This window comes from Hemicordylus capensis, chromosome 1, assembly GCF_027244095.1.
Source record: "Hemicordylus capensis ecotype Gifberg chromosome 1, rHemCap1.1.pri, whole genome shotgun sequence".
NCBI classification, from domain to species: domain Eukaryota; kingdom Metazoa; phylum Chordata; class Lepidosauria; order Squamata; family Cordylidae; genus Hemicordylus; species Hemicordylus capensis.
The window spans coordinates 447,269,026-447,285,835 of NC_069657.1; the positions used below are offsets into that span (position 1 = coordinate 447,269,026).

General features: G+C 44.0%; 1 protein-coding gene across 2 annotated transcripts in view; it reads left to right on the forward strand.

The window, feature by feature from the left end:
• The window catches only part of PAPOLG (poly(A) polymerase gamma), a 49,412-nt gene that overhangs the window by 16,369 nt on the left and 16,233 nt on the right, over window positions 1-16,810 (forward strand). The window contains exons 10-17 of one of the 2 annotated variants that reach the window (XM_053246876.1): window positions 1,621-1,693; window positions 2,969-3,089; window positions 4,146-4,230; window positions 4,839-4,892; window positions 11,342-11,461; window positions 12,698-12,807; window positions 13,796-13,917; window positions 14,000-14,169. In XM_053246876.1, the coding sequence (XP_053102851.1) occupies window positions 1,621-1,693; window positions 2,969-3,089; window positions 4,146-4,230; window positions 4,839-4,892; window positions 11,342-11,461; window positions 12,698-12,807; window positions 13,796-13,917; window positions 14,000-14,169 (855 nt within the window). The remainder of the gene's footprint in view (window positions 1-1,620; window positions 1,694-2,968; window positions 3,090-4,145; window positions 4,231-4,838; window positions 4,893-11,341; window positions 11,462-12,697; window positions 12,808-13,795; window positions 13,918-13,999; window positions 14,170-16,810) is intronic. The other variant, XM_053246885.1, reaches the window with a different exon arrangement.

The following is a 16,810-nucleotide window of genomic DNA, read 5'->3' on the forward strand; positions in this document are numbered from 1 at the left end:
TGACTTTGAGTGACAAATTGCACAATGTTCAGTTTACATTTTAATGACAAGTGCATGCAATTGTGCAAGAGCAGTCTTGTTGCAAACATAGAACATCTGAGTATCAGTTGCGGGGGAGTAACAGCAGGAGAGAGGGCCTGCCCTCAACTCCTGCCTGTGGCTTCCAGTGGCATCTGGTGGGCCACTGTGTGAATTTAACAGGATGCTGGACTAGATGGGCTAATCCAGCAGGGCTGTTCTTATGTTCTTAAATGAAGTGCAACTGCTTTTGTGCACAAGTAACAACTACATGCATGTTAAAACACAAACGGAGCGTTGCGCAACATGTTGGCTTTTACTTAATGGAATTTCTTCATCTCCTCCCACATCATCCCAAGGTGATGTACATAATTTACAGTAAAACAAAATATGCAGTAAAACAAGAATGAAAGCAGTGTTAATGTTCAAAAGTACGAAAATCAATTTAAAAGTAGTAGTCCCAAACACTATGCTACCCTAAACATTAAAGGCTTGGGTAAAAAGCAAGGTCTTTAGGCAGCAACAGAAAACTGAAAAGGGTTGGAAGGGTATCCTTTGACTAGAAGCTTTCGGTTTTAGTGTGCATGTGTATTGGATTTTTAATATTGTACATTACCTCATGTAGCTTCAAGCAAATAAATATTAACAAAACCAGATAAGTGTGCTGCCTGTAGAGTTGCTTGAGGGGCTTTCTGAAATAAACATTTCTGTTTAGAATTCCTAATAGGGCAAGGGGGAATTGATCAAGTTGACTCTAGCGCCTGCTAAACCAAGGGTGTATTTGGCAGCCTTCATCTTATATCCTGCTTTTCTACAATAAAAGTGCACTCAAAGCAGTGCACAATTAAAAACAAAAAACAGTGGTGATACCAGAGTAATACACCTACTCTAAAACAGTGTGAACAGGTTCAAAACACCTTGGGAAACTCCTTATGAAACATCTTGCTTGGTTAGCGATGGATCTTGTTCAGTTCTTGCCAGTTCTGTCTTCTCTCTTGCGAGAAGGATTAATATGTACTGAACACACATCCCAGGCTAAAAATGGGTACATCTAGACTCATTCCACCCCAAAAGGGGGGAGCCTCCTGCAGCCTGGCTTGGTTCACCTAGATTTTTGTTATGCTCTCCTGAAAGAACTGCAGAAGGCCTAAGGTTTGCATACTCTGACCTTACGCTCATTACAGGAAGAGAGAGATTCTTGAATTATGAGAGCTTGTGTTTCTCTGAACTTGGGATCTTGTTACCTCAAGAGATGAGTCCCCCTCCCATTCATGCATATGCAAAACTTTGTCCTTTTCTGCTCAAATGTGACTTCATTAGTAATACCTGACCAGGTTTCTGTAGCATGGCACACTACCATCTTCATGTGTGTCTCCTTAGACTTAATCAAGTTCCCTGCAGTACTTGCATAGCCCATTGTGTACCAGTGTCTGCGCAGATAAAGATAAAGGATGTGCAGGTTCCTAGATTGTAGCATATGTGCAGATTTCTAGTTCCTAGCATTCATGTGGCTGGAGAGAAGGGGAGAGAGAAAGCCATCTGTGGGCTTTCTTATCTCCACTTCTGCTTCAGGTTGATATTGCTGGTCTCTCTCTCTTGCAGGGCATGGCCAAATCCTGTCTTGCTGAAGCAACCTGAAGAAAGCAATCTCAATTTGCCAGTCTGGGACCCCAGGGTTTGTAGTGTACATTATTCTTAAGTGATCTTGTTTCCCACAGCAATTCTGTTCTGAGTCCTCTTGCCTCATTGCTTCACCACCTCACCGTATTTATTTTTTATTTTATTCAATTTCTATACTGCCCTTCCAAAAATGGCGCGGTAGCAGCCCTGCCAAACCTGCCCAAGACACTGGTGTCCATAAGTTGCACTAGCTGCAGTAGGGGCAAAACCCAAGAAGCTGCCTTATATAGAGTCAGAACCTTGGTCCATCTAGCTCACTATTGTCTACACCAGGCCTGCTTAACTTAGGCCCCCCAGCTGTTTTTGGACTACAACTCCCATAATTCTCAGCCACAGCAGCCAATAGCCAGGGATGATGGGAATTGTAGGCCAACATCTGCAGGAGGGCTGAAGTTGAGCAGGCCTGGTCTACACTGACTGGCAGTAGGGTTTTTTAGATGGGGTACTTTCCCAGCCTTATCTGAAGATGGCAAGGATCGAACCTGGGCTCTTCTGCATACAGAGCAGGTGCTCTTCTGCTCAGCTGTGGGCCTTTCTCCTGCTTCTGATGCTGGGTGTCCTGGCCTCAACTAAACTGGGCGCAGGGTGCAGGATGGTTATGGAGCACGGAGTTCAGGTACTATGTGCTCTGCAGGAGGAGGACTCTCCTTCTTCTCCGCATACAATGTGCTTACTGTTCCATGGGGCAGGTTCACATGTATGGCAGCACCTAAGGTGGAAACACCCAGTTGTCCAGGAGTGCAAGCTCTCCATGCATGTCCCTACTTCAGTCCAATATGTGGAGACTGGTCCTGTGCATGAACCTACCAGTCTTGGCATATTGGAATCTGGGTCGGAAGTAGAGGCTCCTTTAGGATGACCATGCTCCAGGGGAACCAGCTGCTTGCTCCCCGTCTCTGTCATCTCACAGCATTCTTCCAAGTGCTTGGTGCATGTTGCATGTATTACCTTGGCGGTCTTTACACCAACCTTGTAAGGCAGGCCAGTATCCCCCCCCCCCCACTGCAAATGGGGATGGGGTCTTAAGGCTGGGAGTGGCTTGTCTAAGGCCTAGGCATCCTTGGCTCTCCAGCTATGGTGGAACTACAACTCCTCTCATCCCTGTGGTTGGGGATGATGTGAGTTGTAGTTCAGCTGGAGAGCCAAGTTTGCCTTCCCCGGCCGAGTGGTTGGTTCCTCCGTGAGGCAAGAGGTGAAAATGGATACTGTTTCCTGTTCATGCTTGTGCTGCGTTGGCTCTCCAGTGAACGTAAGCCTTCACATACCCCAGGTGAACCCAGCTGACAGGTATCATCTGATGCCCATCATCACGCCAGCCTATCCACAGCAGAACTCCACATATAATGTGTCTACTTCGACTCGAACAGTGATGGTAGAAGAATTCAAAAAAGGTAGGCCCTCATGACATTCCCAGCTTCCTCTCTTTAATTATACTGGTTGGAAAAGTAGAATAAACTATCAACGGCAGGGCATGTGCTGTTAGCATGTGTGTTGGCAGATGTCTGAGACGAGAGGGTTTTTAAAAATTGTGTTTCAGCTGAATATGAAACAAGTGTTCTGATCACTTTGGATCTTACAAGGGCGTGTTCCTTGTGATCACTTCCTCTGTTGGCAGATCCTATAACCTCTCCTGGGCATCTGTGGTGGTGGGTGCAAGTTGGCATCAAAGCTGTCCCCTGGTGTGTTTCTCTGATGGCTGTTATGGGCATGCAAGTCATCTCTTAATGGGGCAGTCCTCAAGGGGTGAACCTTCCTTTGGGGAGGATGTAACAAGTGGCAGCAGGAGTGTGGGAGTGGGTGTCCTTGAACAGCAAGTTGTAAGGAGGATGCAAAGCTGGATGTTGCAAGACAGAGGTGGTCCGACAGACGTGTTGGGCTCAGTATGCCCAATACTGGGCACTATTGGCATGAGTTCAGATGCTACAACATTTCCAACTTTCTGGGGATAAAGAGAAGCCCATTTACCCCTTCCCATTCCATAATGTCTGTCACTAAGGCTGGTAACTTTGCCAAGTGTTTGCACCCTGGATATCTGAAGGACTGCCTGCTCCCAAGGGTTTCTGCCCACCAAACAAAGTCATTGGCAAAACAACTGAAAGCTCTTTTATTTGTTCAGGCTTTTACCCCTTAGGCGATGCCAGTCTCTACTTTCCTGACATTCTTTTTTTGTTTTTATGGCTGTTGCTTTTCGGTGTTTTTATGGTCTTAATTGACTTAAACGTGATTTTATGCAATTTTATTGCATTAGCTTTTGTAAACTGCCTTGGGAGACATTTTATGAAAAGTGGAACAGAATATACATTGAACAATAAAGTGTGCACAGTATGGGTCCTAGATTAAGAAGAAGAAAAAGGTCAAGTCCTGGCCCAAGGAATGAAAAAGGAAATCTACTCAGAGTCTACAAAATCTATAATAAAGCACTTATATAGTGGGCTTTATGTTTGCAGCTCTTACGGTCACAAAGGAAATCTTTGAAGGCAAATCAGACTGGCCAAAGCTACTTGAAGCGCCTAACTTCTTCCAAAAGTACAAGTATGTAAAAAACAACAACCTTGACTTCCAAAAAAAAACCTCTCACACTTTGTGTATAAAAGGAAAGCGATCTAATTCCCTCTACTCTTTTAATGAACTTGTAATAGGTACAACTTTTCAAAGGATTTAACATACTTAACTTAAACTTAAACTTTTCTTTGGCCAGAAGTAGCTGGCGCTCACATTGCAAGCAAGCGCCCGCATGGCGTGCGCCAGCTACTTCCGGCCGAAGAACAAAAGGGGTGGCAGGGAAGGACGCTGCTGCCCCATAGGATGTTTAAAATACAGGGCGTGGGGAAAGCGGAGGGAGGGGTAAGTACACTGTCCCCCACCCTTAAAGTGAGACACACACACACCGCCTTCGAACCACCCAGTGTTCGGTGGTCTGTAAAAGGGCCACCGAACAGGTTTGTGCACATCCCTAATGGCAATCCGTAAAGCAGCTGTGGGAAGGTGAATTGAGACTGAGACTAAGAAAGATTTTGAAGAACAGAAGGGGGTTCAGGAAGGGTTTAAGAGGCAATGAAAGTTGACTAACCTGTGGAAAGGTTTTGTACTGTGGTGTTAATGTTGGATTGGCTTTATCAGTTTGTCTACATCCTTTCCAGGCATTACATTGTACTCACTGCCAGTTCCTCCACTGAAAAGCACCATCTGGAATGGTAAGCCTGTATACGTACTGATATCTAGAGGATGGGATTTGTTTCTCTGAGTTTGGTATTGGGAGTGGGGAGGCTAGAGTACTCTCTCCTTGTCCAGTGCTTCTTGGTGTGGGCGCTGAATGTACTGCCATTATGTTAAATCCGAGTGCTCGGCTTAATGAAGTGACTGATTGGTACCAGTGTTCCCTCTAACGGATTTCCAGATGTTTTTGACTTTGATTAAGTGCCGTCAAGTCAGTGTCAACTCTTAGCGATCATGACTACAACTCCCATAACCCCCAGTCAAAGGTCATTGCAGCTGGGGCTGCTGGGAGTTATAGTTAACAACATCTGGAAATCCCTGTTAGAGGGAACATTGATTGCTACATTCATCTTTAAGTAGGCTTGTATGCACACTCCACTTAAAATTATGTACCCTAACAACCCAGGTTTGGGGCCTAGAAATACAGTTTGTAGAATCCAGTTCACCATGCAAAATAAACATACTTGCATAACTTATTGTAGTATTGTACAGCGTTTACACTCTTCCTCTGGTTTTGTTTGCCATAGAGCTATACCAACCAACTGAAGCCCTGTCCTCAAATCCCAGAAATCGTCCTTGGTCACCCCTCTGCTTTTTGAAACTTTGCTGAACATTTTACACATACTTTCAAGCATATTTGCACAGCCATAAGGACTAGAAATGTGCTCATTTTGTTAAATGGAAATTGGGGTTGATTTGATTTAAATTGCATCATAGAAGGATTATTTTAATTTAAATCATGATTTAAATTAATAGTCAGGAAGATTCTTCTTCTTCTATAAAAGTATATTCTTGTTTAATATAACCTTAATATATATAGAGAGATGTAGGTTTCATTTTTAAAAGGTAGGTACACACTTCTCATAATGCTGTTTCGTTTGGGCAACTGGGCCCGGCATTTAATTGTTGCGCTTTTTGCATTTCGTGTGCATTATGCCTTTCTTGCCCACAGGTACAGGGACTTCATTAAAATATTCCAAATGGGGTCCCTCTTATGGCTTGCTGCCATGATAGGTGCTTCCTTTCCACAGTGGAGGATACACTTGGAAGACTCTGTACTACGTGAATATGTTCTGTTCAGTTTTGGATTCACTTCCTATTCCCCTCCCCATTCTATGCATTTTTATCCAGACTCTTCTTCCTTGCTCAGATCTACTGCACCCCCCACCCCACTCCACCCCAGTCCTTCAGCCATTCATTGACCTTTCTCTTTGCACGTTTTTTGTGGGGTTGGGGAGCAAGGGCGTGTGTGTGCATGCGTGTGTGCGTGCTGCATGTACACCACCTGCAGAATAGGACTGATGAGGTCAGCTTTCTTTCATCCCCATTTACTGCTGTTAACATGACCATGGAATATAATTAGGTTATGATTAATATTGATATCTTTGACCTAGGTTCTTTTTTAATTGTCTTACGTCAATTTAAATAAAAAAATCTGTTAAATTTAAAAATCCATTTTAAAAAATGAATTTTTATTAACCCTGATGGAAATCTAAGATGTCCAGAATGCTGAATTCTGTGCACACTTCCATATTCTGTATTCCTGCTTTTGAAGGAGAGATCCTCTCCATTTGCTCGGCTTGGGTCAACAGCCTCAGACTCCTCTTGTTCCAGAAATGTCTTGTGCAGTGACCATGATGTCTGAATTTGCTTATTTTCCTCTTCCCTCTCTGTCCCTCCTTTTCTTGTACTGTCTATTACATTATTGTCCATTATTTTAAACTGAATTTAAAAGAGTGGTGTATATGGTTTGGTTTAATTTATATTATTTATTTACTACATCTTTATACCACCTTTCTGCCTTGACAAAGGCACCCAAAGCGGTTTACAATATTTAACCCCACAGCAACCCTGTGAGGTAGGTTAGGCTGAGAAATAAGTGTCTAGAGTTGTCCAGTGAGTTTCATGACTGAACAGGGATTTGAACTTGGGTCATCTTGGGCCTAGTCCAGCACTCTGATCTACACCACACTGCCTCTCATTGCCATGGTTTTACTCTGTTTGCATGCCTGTCATGCAACTGCTAGACAAGGAAATGATAAAGAGCCAAGCGAAGCTTAAAGCTGCTCTACTAGTGGCACATACTAAAATACCATTGACCTGGTTCAGCTGTTTCTGTTCCATCAAACCAGTTTGCTTGGGGATAAGCTTGAGCACTTGCTGCTGCTCTGCCTCCTGCATGTTCAGCTTTGGAGAAGACTTCCTGGTCTAGCCACAGTTGGCTGTGATGTCCAAACCAGTAAACTGTGCTGGGTGCTCTCTGCAAAGCAGTTTGATCCCAGCTTGTGATCCTGATTTAGGAACAGAGGAAGCTGCCATATACTGAGTCAGGAAAACAAGAAAAGACGGGGACATGGGCACAAGAGCGAACAAATGAAATGAACCCGTGTAAGATGGACAAGGTACAGAAATGCAGAGACACAATAGAAAAGAAATACAATGTATATTCTCAAACTAAAGGCATCCAAAAAACAGCAGCAAAAAATCAACAAATGTAAACTGTGACAAACTCCCCAGTGACAAAAAGACACTCCCAAGGGGACACTGGTACAGACACTGGTATGTTAAACCAACTGATGAAAAGCTGCTGGTGCTAGTTTGCTGAATATCCACCCTCCAAAAAGGAGAGGAAATCCCCTCTGCACAGTCCTTGGAAAATCTGCAACCTTGGCACTGGAGTCTTGAAGCTTTGAATGAAGACTTGACTTTCTTGTAGCTTGAATGAAGATGAGAAAATGGAAAACTTGACAGACTCCCTAGATAATAGTCTGTTTCACATATGTCTTCATCAGAAGTTCCTAATATCTATACATCAATGAACATTAGAATATGACATCAACAGTGCACAGAACAACAAGACATGTATAATATGATATAAATACAGCCACACCAACCTTTTTTGAGGAAAAGCCTTGTCATAGGAGCAGCACAAAAGTGCCTGCAAAAACATGCTATAATCCTTATGAGTCAGACTCAACCCAGGAGTTAAATACTCTCTACAAAAACTGAAACTTAGCCTTAAAGATTACAGTTCAGTATATAAAATTCCACGTGGATTACGCATTCAAAAATCCCCAGCTCTGTTCGGGTACGATGAGGAATTTAAACATAGGTGGATGTTTATTTTGAACAAGTGTTCATTTGATCTTATGTTGCTGGTCATTCAAAAGGCTCTTAGGGAGTCAGAGGTTGTGTGAAAGGAGATTGTGATTTGTGAAACCAAATTGAAGGAGTCAGTTTCCCCAGATTTGTTTGAGAAAAGGTATAAGGATTTAGATGCGAATATCTTACAGTTTCAGGAGAGACTCAAGGTTTTTAAAAATCAGCAATTTACAAGAGACAGTCAGGATTATGTATCAGGCCATGTTTATGATTGGTTCACTACTTTAGATACCCCACATTATACATCCAATACTATGGCTAGTTGGAGGGTATCATACTTTGAGGGTACAGATAAGGAGGAATTCTCCACACTTTGCAGTGATTTTCATTATATTCAAGAGGAGATACCATGTTTGGATAAAGCCTCTAGAGGCAATTTAGGGGTTCCCCTTCTTTTTACAGGAGCAAAGGACCCCAAGACAGATGAAAAGCAGTTCTGTCTGGAGAATCACCGACACTGGTTCCTGATTTAGCTATACGCATATTGAGGTACATATTTAGTGTGGAAGACCTTGTAATTCAGAGGCTCCAGGTCTTAATACAGCAGTTTGGCTGCCCTGTTGGTTTTATTCCTTGTGGCAGTATTCCTCTCATCTTAGGTTTGATTTCTATGCTATTCTTATCTCCCTGTGCTGGTTTTAAGGGACAAACATAGGATCCTCTGTTGGAGAGTATTTTTCTTCTTATATGGGCCCATCATATGTATTTATTTGGGTCAGTGTGTTTTGTGATTGTGTTGAGTTTAATACTAGAGGGTATTGGATTAGTCCAGCTGGTCTCACATTACCACCCATTAAGTTATTGTTTTATGTGGTGAGTATTTTACTCCCTGGTTAAGTCCATTTAGAGACGCTAGCATGTTTAGCAGGCACTTTGGTGCTGCTCTTAGTGATAAGGCATTGTTACATATGTGGGAGGATTTTCTCTTGAAGAAAACCTTATAGCATTTAAGAGCCCAGGAGAGGCAATTCTATGGCTTTCTGGAAATGGTTGTTTCTTCAAGATCAGGGAAATGATCTTGAGCCCAGTTGACTAATTTAGTTTTACCCCACATGTGACCGTTAGGACCATAGGTCCATCTAGCTCAGTATTGTCTACACAGATTGGCAGCAGCTTCTCCAAGGTTGCAGGCAGGAATCTCTCTTATCTTGGAGATGCCAGGGAGGGAACTGGGAAGCTTCTGTTCATCCCAGAGCAACTCCATCCCCTAATGTGAATATCTTACAATGCTCACACATCAAGTCTCCCATCTGGTGGGCAACTATTGTGAAACAGGATGCTGGACTAGATTGGCCTTGGGCCTGATCCAACAGGGCTGTTATGTTCTTACGTTCATATGCATCCAGGGTGGACCCTGCTTAGTGAAGGGGACAAGTCATGCTAGCTACCACAAGACCAGCTCTCCTCTCTAGCATGCACTCAGACCACAGCTTCCTGATTTGGGCAGCATGACAAACTGTGTCTTAAACCAGGAAGTCTTCTCTGAAGCTGAACATGCAGAAGGCGGAGCAAGTGCTCAAACTTATTTCCAAACAAGCCAGTTTGTTGGATCAGGAATGGAAGACTGAACCATGCCAAAGGCATTTGAGGACATGCCACTAGCAAAAGGCAAACTGGCTTTACAAACCAGGAGTTCTTTTCTGAAGCTGAGCAGAGTGGGGCAGTATAAATACTCATGCTGGCTTCCAGTCTAACAAAATATGACTTGATGGGCTGGGAATGTTCTGAACCAGCCATTGTGCTGCGTAATATTCACGCTATTGTGCAAGCACAAAAATTGTGCAAAGCTGGGCAGTAGTGCAACTATTATATATAATGCATGCATTGTCCCACCACTCAGTTTGTGGAATTTCTGTGCTTGTGCAACTGCACTCTTGCATCACAATGTTGCATTTCACCACATGTGTAATGCACAGTCTGTCAGTCACCATGTGTAACTGGGTGCCAATGGCAGCTCTAGTTGTCAATTTCGCAGTATTTAGTGCTTCTACCACATCTGAAACCTAAAGCCATGCTAATTAGCCTGGATTTAAGCCAGTTTTAGTCCCATTGATTGGTGCGAAGACTCGATGAACCGGCTTGCATACCTGAAGGAATATAGGCACACCCGTCTCTGATCTACAATCGGTTCTAGATCAGTGGTGGTGGTAGCATCACAGATGTGTCAGTGCAAGTATTTAGACAGGAATCATCGTGAAGCCCAACATGGTCTAGTGTGTAGGGTTTTGGACTAGGACCAGTGAGACCAGAGTTCAAATCCCGCTTCAGCTGTTCCGCTCACTCGGCTAACTGAGCAAAGAGGCACCTTTTAAAAGCAGTGATTATCTTTATTGAGCAGGGGGAGAGCAACTGGCCCTATCCAGATCCAGCACAGCATCCCTCCAGTGGCTGTTGCTGGTGTCTTTCTTTATTTTTAGATTCTGTGCTCTTTGGGGACAGGGAGACATCTTTACTTACTTATTATTTCTCTATATGAACCACTTTGGGAGCTTTTGTTGAAAAGTGGTATATAAATATCCATAGTAGTAAATATCCCAGAGACTTGTGATTTGGGCGGTATATAAATATGATAGATAGACAGATCAATAGTATCTTGCTGGGTGGCTCTCAGCCAGTCACTACTTCTTCAGCCTAACCTACGTCACAGGGTGGTTGTGAGGATAAACATAGTTGTGTGCACAGTTTTGTGCTCCTTTTTAGGAAGAGCAGAATATCAATGTAAGTATAAATAAAATAGCAAATTAAACCCCCTTAAAGGGTTCACATTGAAGTATTCACATTGAATAGCCCTTTCAGGTGAGTGATAGATCTTAGTCATCTGCCAAAAATCTTAGCATTAGTAACATAAAGAAAATGGACCTTACTCCATTCCCTTTATCCAGCTTTCCACTTGGCTGCAGAGCAACCTTCACTTAGCGCCTTCTCTGCCCTCTACTCCTGTTCTGCCTGATGTTGACCATAGAATCCAGTTACCCTGTTTAAAAATGTTTGTCGCAAGAAGTCTGTTAAATTCTTCCAGCTTAACCACTCTAAATGGCTGCTGCTAATCCTTAAAACTTGGTTGGTTTGAAGTATATTGTTACATAAAACTTATGAAACTGTAGGTTTTTTAAAAATCAAATGTATGCAGTACATACCACCCTAGACTTGTGACTTCTCCAGCATGTGTTGCTTTATACCACAGGACCACATGATGTCACATTTTGAATGGCTGAGCATCTGACTGACTTTGAGCAAAAGTAACTCAACTTTTTTTTTTGGTTAGGGTTGGCTTAGTGGAATCTAAAATTCGTGTGCTTGTTGGAAACCTGGAGCGGAATGAATTTATTACCTTGGCACATGTAAATCCTCAGTCCTTTCCTGGGGCCAGGGGGCAATACAAAGAGTGAGTTCATGTTTCAATATTCTTCGTAACCCCGGTGCATGAAAGGGTTATGTTCTTATAGACAAATTCATGGAGGACAGGTCTATCAATGGCTACTAGTCTGGTGGCTATACACCACCTCCAGCCTCGGAGGCCAAGGTGTCTCTAAATACCAGTTGCAGGGGAGCAACAGCAGGAGAGAAGGAATGCCCTTGCCTCTTGCCTGTGGGCCTCTCAGGGGATCTGGTGAGCCACTGTGTAAAACAGGATGCTGGACTAGATGGGCCTTGGGCCTGATCCAGCAGGGCGGTTCTTATGTTCTTAAAATGTAGTACAAGTGAGCTCATGTTTCAATGTTCTTCCTAAACCTTGATGCATGAAAATGTTGTAGTAGCAGCAGCAGCAGGAGAAGGGAAGCACACAGATTATGGACAAAAATTTCCAAAACACATGACTGCCAGTCAACATGAACACAGAAGCAGACTTTAGGGGCATTTGCAGAGGGCAGATGAGAGGAATATGTTTACCTTTGCACCTACAAATTCTCCCCTGTAAATCCCACTTGGCTTACAGATTTTCCCTATAGCCTGGCTACTTCTGGTCTGTTCCCAGAGCCCAGCTGGGCAAAACGAGTTTAAAAATAGTTTTCCAAGGGGGTGGATTGGCAAGAGGACCATTGATGGAGGGTGGAGAGTTAAGCATTTCCCTCCTGCAGTTGCTTCTTCCTTTACAAATGCCCCTCTCCCTGCATGAGTGCTGTAAGGGAAACACAAGGTTGCAAGCTCTGTTCCCCTTGTAACTTGAAGCTCTGCTTGTAGCTTAGCAAGATAGGAACATAAGAAGTGGTCCTATATGGAGACAGACCTTTGGTCCATCTAGCTCTGTATTGCCTACACTGACCGGCCTCAACTCTCCAAGGAGTCTCTCTCAGTCCCACCTAGAGATGCCAGGGAGTGAACCTGAGACCTTCTACATGCTAGCCCCAACCCCTAAGGGGAATATCTTACGGTGCTTGCATGTAGTCACCCATCCAAGTGCAAACCAAGGTGGATCCTGCTTTCCAAAGGGAGCAATTCATGCTTGCTTCCACAAAACCAGCTTCCCCCTAGAAAATGTCTATTCCTGTGCTAAGGAAACCAACATTATAAAAAATGTTGAAACAAACGGCCTGAAACTGGATCCCTTACCTAGAACTAGAATGCAGACACCATTTAACCAGTATTTTTAAATATGCGTGTTCTCTCCCCCACCGAACAGGAGCAACTATGTGTCTAAATGGTTCCTTGGAATAATGTTTAAGAAAGCAGAGAATGCAGAAAGTGTGAGCATCGATCTGACTTATGATATCCAGTCATTCACAGATACAGGTAAATCTTTCTCGCTCTTGAAAGCCCTGTTTTCAAGAGCTGCTAATTGGATAGAGGGGAGCACGCTTTCTGGGCAGAACTCTAATCAAAGGGCACTTGTTGCTGCCCATTAACCATATTCACCAGGGAGAGTACATAAGACCACACTCAGTGGTTGAGATGGTGGAAGGGGAATTTGCTGCTCTGCTGGGGAGAGGCACAGTTATAAGTGCTTCTCTATTGGCACTTTCCCTTTGCAATAGGACTTAAAGCTAGGATAGGTAGTGATCTAGCTTTCCCAGGAGAGTTGGATTAGAGGCTCTTCTGGAAAATTGATTGCAGTTTTTCTGCAAGATCTGTAAGAATCTGGTGAACCTTATATTCAGCCCAACACAGTGTCTCTCCAGTAGTCATTTGCTGGTATCTCCTTTGCAGGGTGTGTTTGTGTTTGTGAATCCTTTTGGGACACTGGCTGGCATCCTAAAAAGTGCATGCGTGAAGAGTGACTGTGGAGGCACAGGTGGGGCCTGCACACAGTTCCCCTAGTCTCTCTATTCATATGCTGTTGTGCAAGCAGGGAAAATGTCCCTGCTTTGCCTGTACTCAAAAGTGCCCTGTAAACGAGGAAATTGTGCTCTTTAAGTGGGATGTCAGCCAGCACAATTTTTCTCATGCCTTTTGCTATGTAAGCTGCTTTGACTTTTTTGTTAAAAATATTAATGATTCTAATCTAGTACAGGATGTCATAGGGAAAGGAAAATAAGAACAGTGCAGAACTGCATGGCTTTGGCCACTGAATGCAGAATGCTGTTGCTTTAGGTCCAGGGTTCCCAGCCTGAAGGTTGAGTCCCCAGATTTGGACTACCAATTCCCACCATCTCCAGTCATAATGGTCTGTGATGAGAGTTGTAGTCTAACATCTGGGGAGCCAAGTTTGGTTTTATTCAGAGCAGAGACTCTCACACAAGCTGCAGTGAAGCTGTTTGACTTCCTTGTTCTTTGGCTTTAGTTTATAGGCAAGCCAGCAACATCAACATGTTGAAAGACGATATGAGGATTGAAGCTACTCATCTGAAGAAAAAACAACTCCATTACTACTTGCCCGCAGACTACTTGCAGAAGAGGAAGAAGGTATGGCCAAATGCTTGCTGCGTTGTATGAAACCATTGCACGTCTTGGTGCAAATTGACGAACTCAAACCAAACTCTTTCAGCAGAGCATGCCCGACATTGGTCACCACACTTGCAGACTTGAGTTGAAAAGGACTTCCGTGGATGATGGCTGCTTGGACAGTTACAGGAACGCAGATGTTGGGACCCAGTGCAGAGACATTCCCTCATTCAACGACATCTGCCGTAGTTCTGCTCTGAAAGAAACTAAAAGGTGGGCATTCTTTGAACATGCCCTGCAATACTGTATTTATCTGAATCCTTGACTAGGTTCCACCACACCACACCACCCACAAGTTCTTTGATGTTCAAAATCAGGGTCATCTTAAATTCAGAGTCCACTTCCTCTTGAGTGAATACAGGTATAAACTGTATTTAACCTCTGTCTTTTAAGGGGCTCATCTTGAATTCAGAGTAGTATTCAGATAAATATGGGTGGTTCTGAAAGGCCTTGCAGTGACTCGCAGCTTGTGCATTTCAGAAGCATCACTGCTGGGTTAAACTAAATGGGACTTGAGAGCTTGGTTGCTTCTGTATCCCCCAATGTCTGTTCCCCTGTTTCTGCTTGTACGCTAGTAAGACCCACTGGCTGCCACTCTGCCCTTACTTCAGCCCGCATTGCTCCAGCAGCATTAGAACTGGGCATGGGAAGAAAATAGCATGAAAGGAACTGATGGCCTGGTGTGTTTTGTGTTGGCATGGGAAAGAATGGTCACTGATTACGCCCTCATGATCTTTACTGTCCACCTCCTGTTGGAGTGACTCCCAAGGAAGTGTGAGAACAGAATCCAAAACGCAATTAACCTGACATTGGTTTAGACCAGAACTGTACAACTTTGGCCCACCTGCAGGTGTTAGGCTGCAACTCCAACACCCCCCGCCTCAGTGGCTAATAGTGAAGGATGATGGGAGTTGTAGTCCAACATCTGCAGTAAGGCTGAAGTTGTGCAGCCCTGGTATAATTCTTGCCTAGAATGCAGAATTTCCAGTGTTTAAACTCCCGGCAAGCCCTGTGTGGAGGTATAGCCTGGGAAAGGGAAGATGCTTTAGCTTAGTGTTAAGAGTGGATGCTTGCAAGAATACAGTCCCAGATTCAATCCCCACCATCTCCCCTGGTGGAAGGTGCTGGGAAAGACCCTTGCCTGTGACTCTGGAGAAGTGCTGTCTAAGTAGATGATACTGGGCTTGTGACCAGTATCCTGACTTGCTGTAAAGCAGATGTAAGTCCAGATGTACATCCATAGGCCTGGGGAAAATAAGCCTCTAGCTAGTTCTCTCCGTATTGAAACAGTCTGGCACAAGCTGGATATACCGATCATCTTTGGGAAGCCTGTTAAGTTCCATCTGAACTGACTACTCCAGCGTTGTGACTGTGGGGAAGGGGTTGTAGCTCAGTGGTACAAATATTTATATACCGTTTTTCAACAAAAGTTCCCAAAGCAGTTTACATAGATATAAATTAATTAAAAGGGCTCCCTGCCCCCAAATGGCTCACAGTCTAAAAAAAGAAACATAAGATAGACACCAGCAACAGCCACTGGAGGGATGCTGTGCTGGGGCTGGATAGGGCCAGTTGCTCTCCCCCTGCTAAATAAAGAAAACCACCACTTCAAAAAGATTTTAAAAGCCTCTTTGCTCAGTTAGCAGAAGGTAGAGCATCTGCTTTGCATGCAGGAGGTTCTAGGTTAGGTTATGAAATACCCTATCTGGTATTTCCAGATAGGGCTGGGGTAGACTCTGGCTTGAAAACTTGGAGAGCTGCTGACAGTGTTGAACTAGATGGACCCATATCACTTGATATGAGGCAGCTTCCCATGTAATGCTATTCTGATCTTCTGCAGGCTTTGCATTTAAGTCCACATACTAATAGCCATCTGCCGTTTCTCTTGATTTGGCCATTACAAACATCCTGGAAAAGTAACTTCTGAAACAGAATCAAATAGTAAATTTTTAAACATTCAAATATATTATCCTAAATCTTTATCTGTACTCCAGTGTTAAGAGTGTCAGTGCAGACATTCTCTCCCAGTGTAGGAAGGTATCCTTTCAAATGGGTTGTGCCACCTACTTGCTCCCAACAGATGGGACCAAATGCAAATTAGAAGCAGTCCCATGGTGCGCCAGGAGCAAGCCCCTCCCAGTTCTGGCCCTGTCTTGCTCCCGTGCAAAGGGCCTTGGAAGAGCTCCAGTTCTCCTCCTATATTATTTCATCTTTCTCTTCAAATCCCATCTGTTTCTTTCGTATACTGGATTCTTGTTTTCTTCTGTCCTGTCCTTCCCAAGATATACTGCGTGCAGAACTCAATCCCTTGCTACCGTGTTTCCCCGAAAATAAGACACTGTCTTATATTTATTTTTCCTCAAGGAGACACACTATGGTTTATTTTCAGGGGATGTCTTATTTTTATTAAGTGTGGTACAACAATCTACATTTATTCAATTATAGTTAAGTCATCTTCTTCTGGAACATCGTCATAACTCCAGGCTCGGACTGGCCCATAGGTCAACAGGGCATATTCCCGGTGCGCCCTACCCATGCGGTGCCCCTGTGCCCCAACTCTCACCCTTAATTACCTATTCTGCTCAAAACCTGGCGCCCTCCCCATAAACATTCTGGCGCCCTCCCCACATACATTCCGGCGCCCTCTCGGTGCCCCCAGTCCAGCCCTGCATAACTCTCATATGATCCATATAAGACCCACAGACTGTTGCTGGTCAGTGTTGGGGAGCAGCAGCTTTACTGGTGTGTGTGTGGGGTGAGAGAGACCCACAGACTGGTGTAACGATACCGGTAGGAGTGGCAGGCTGCAAGCTGAGGCATACGGTAGAGGGAAGTACGGTAAAAATCTCCTCCT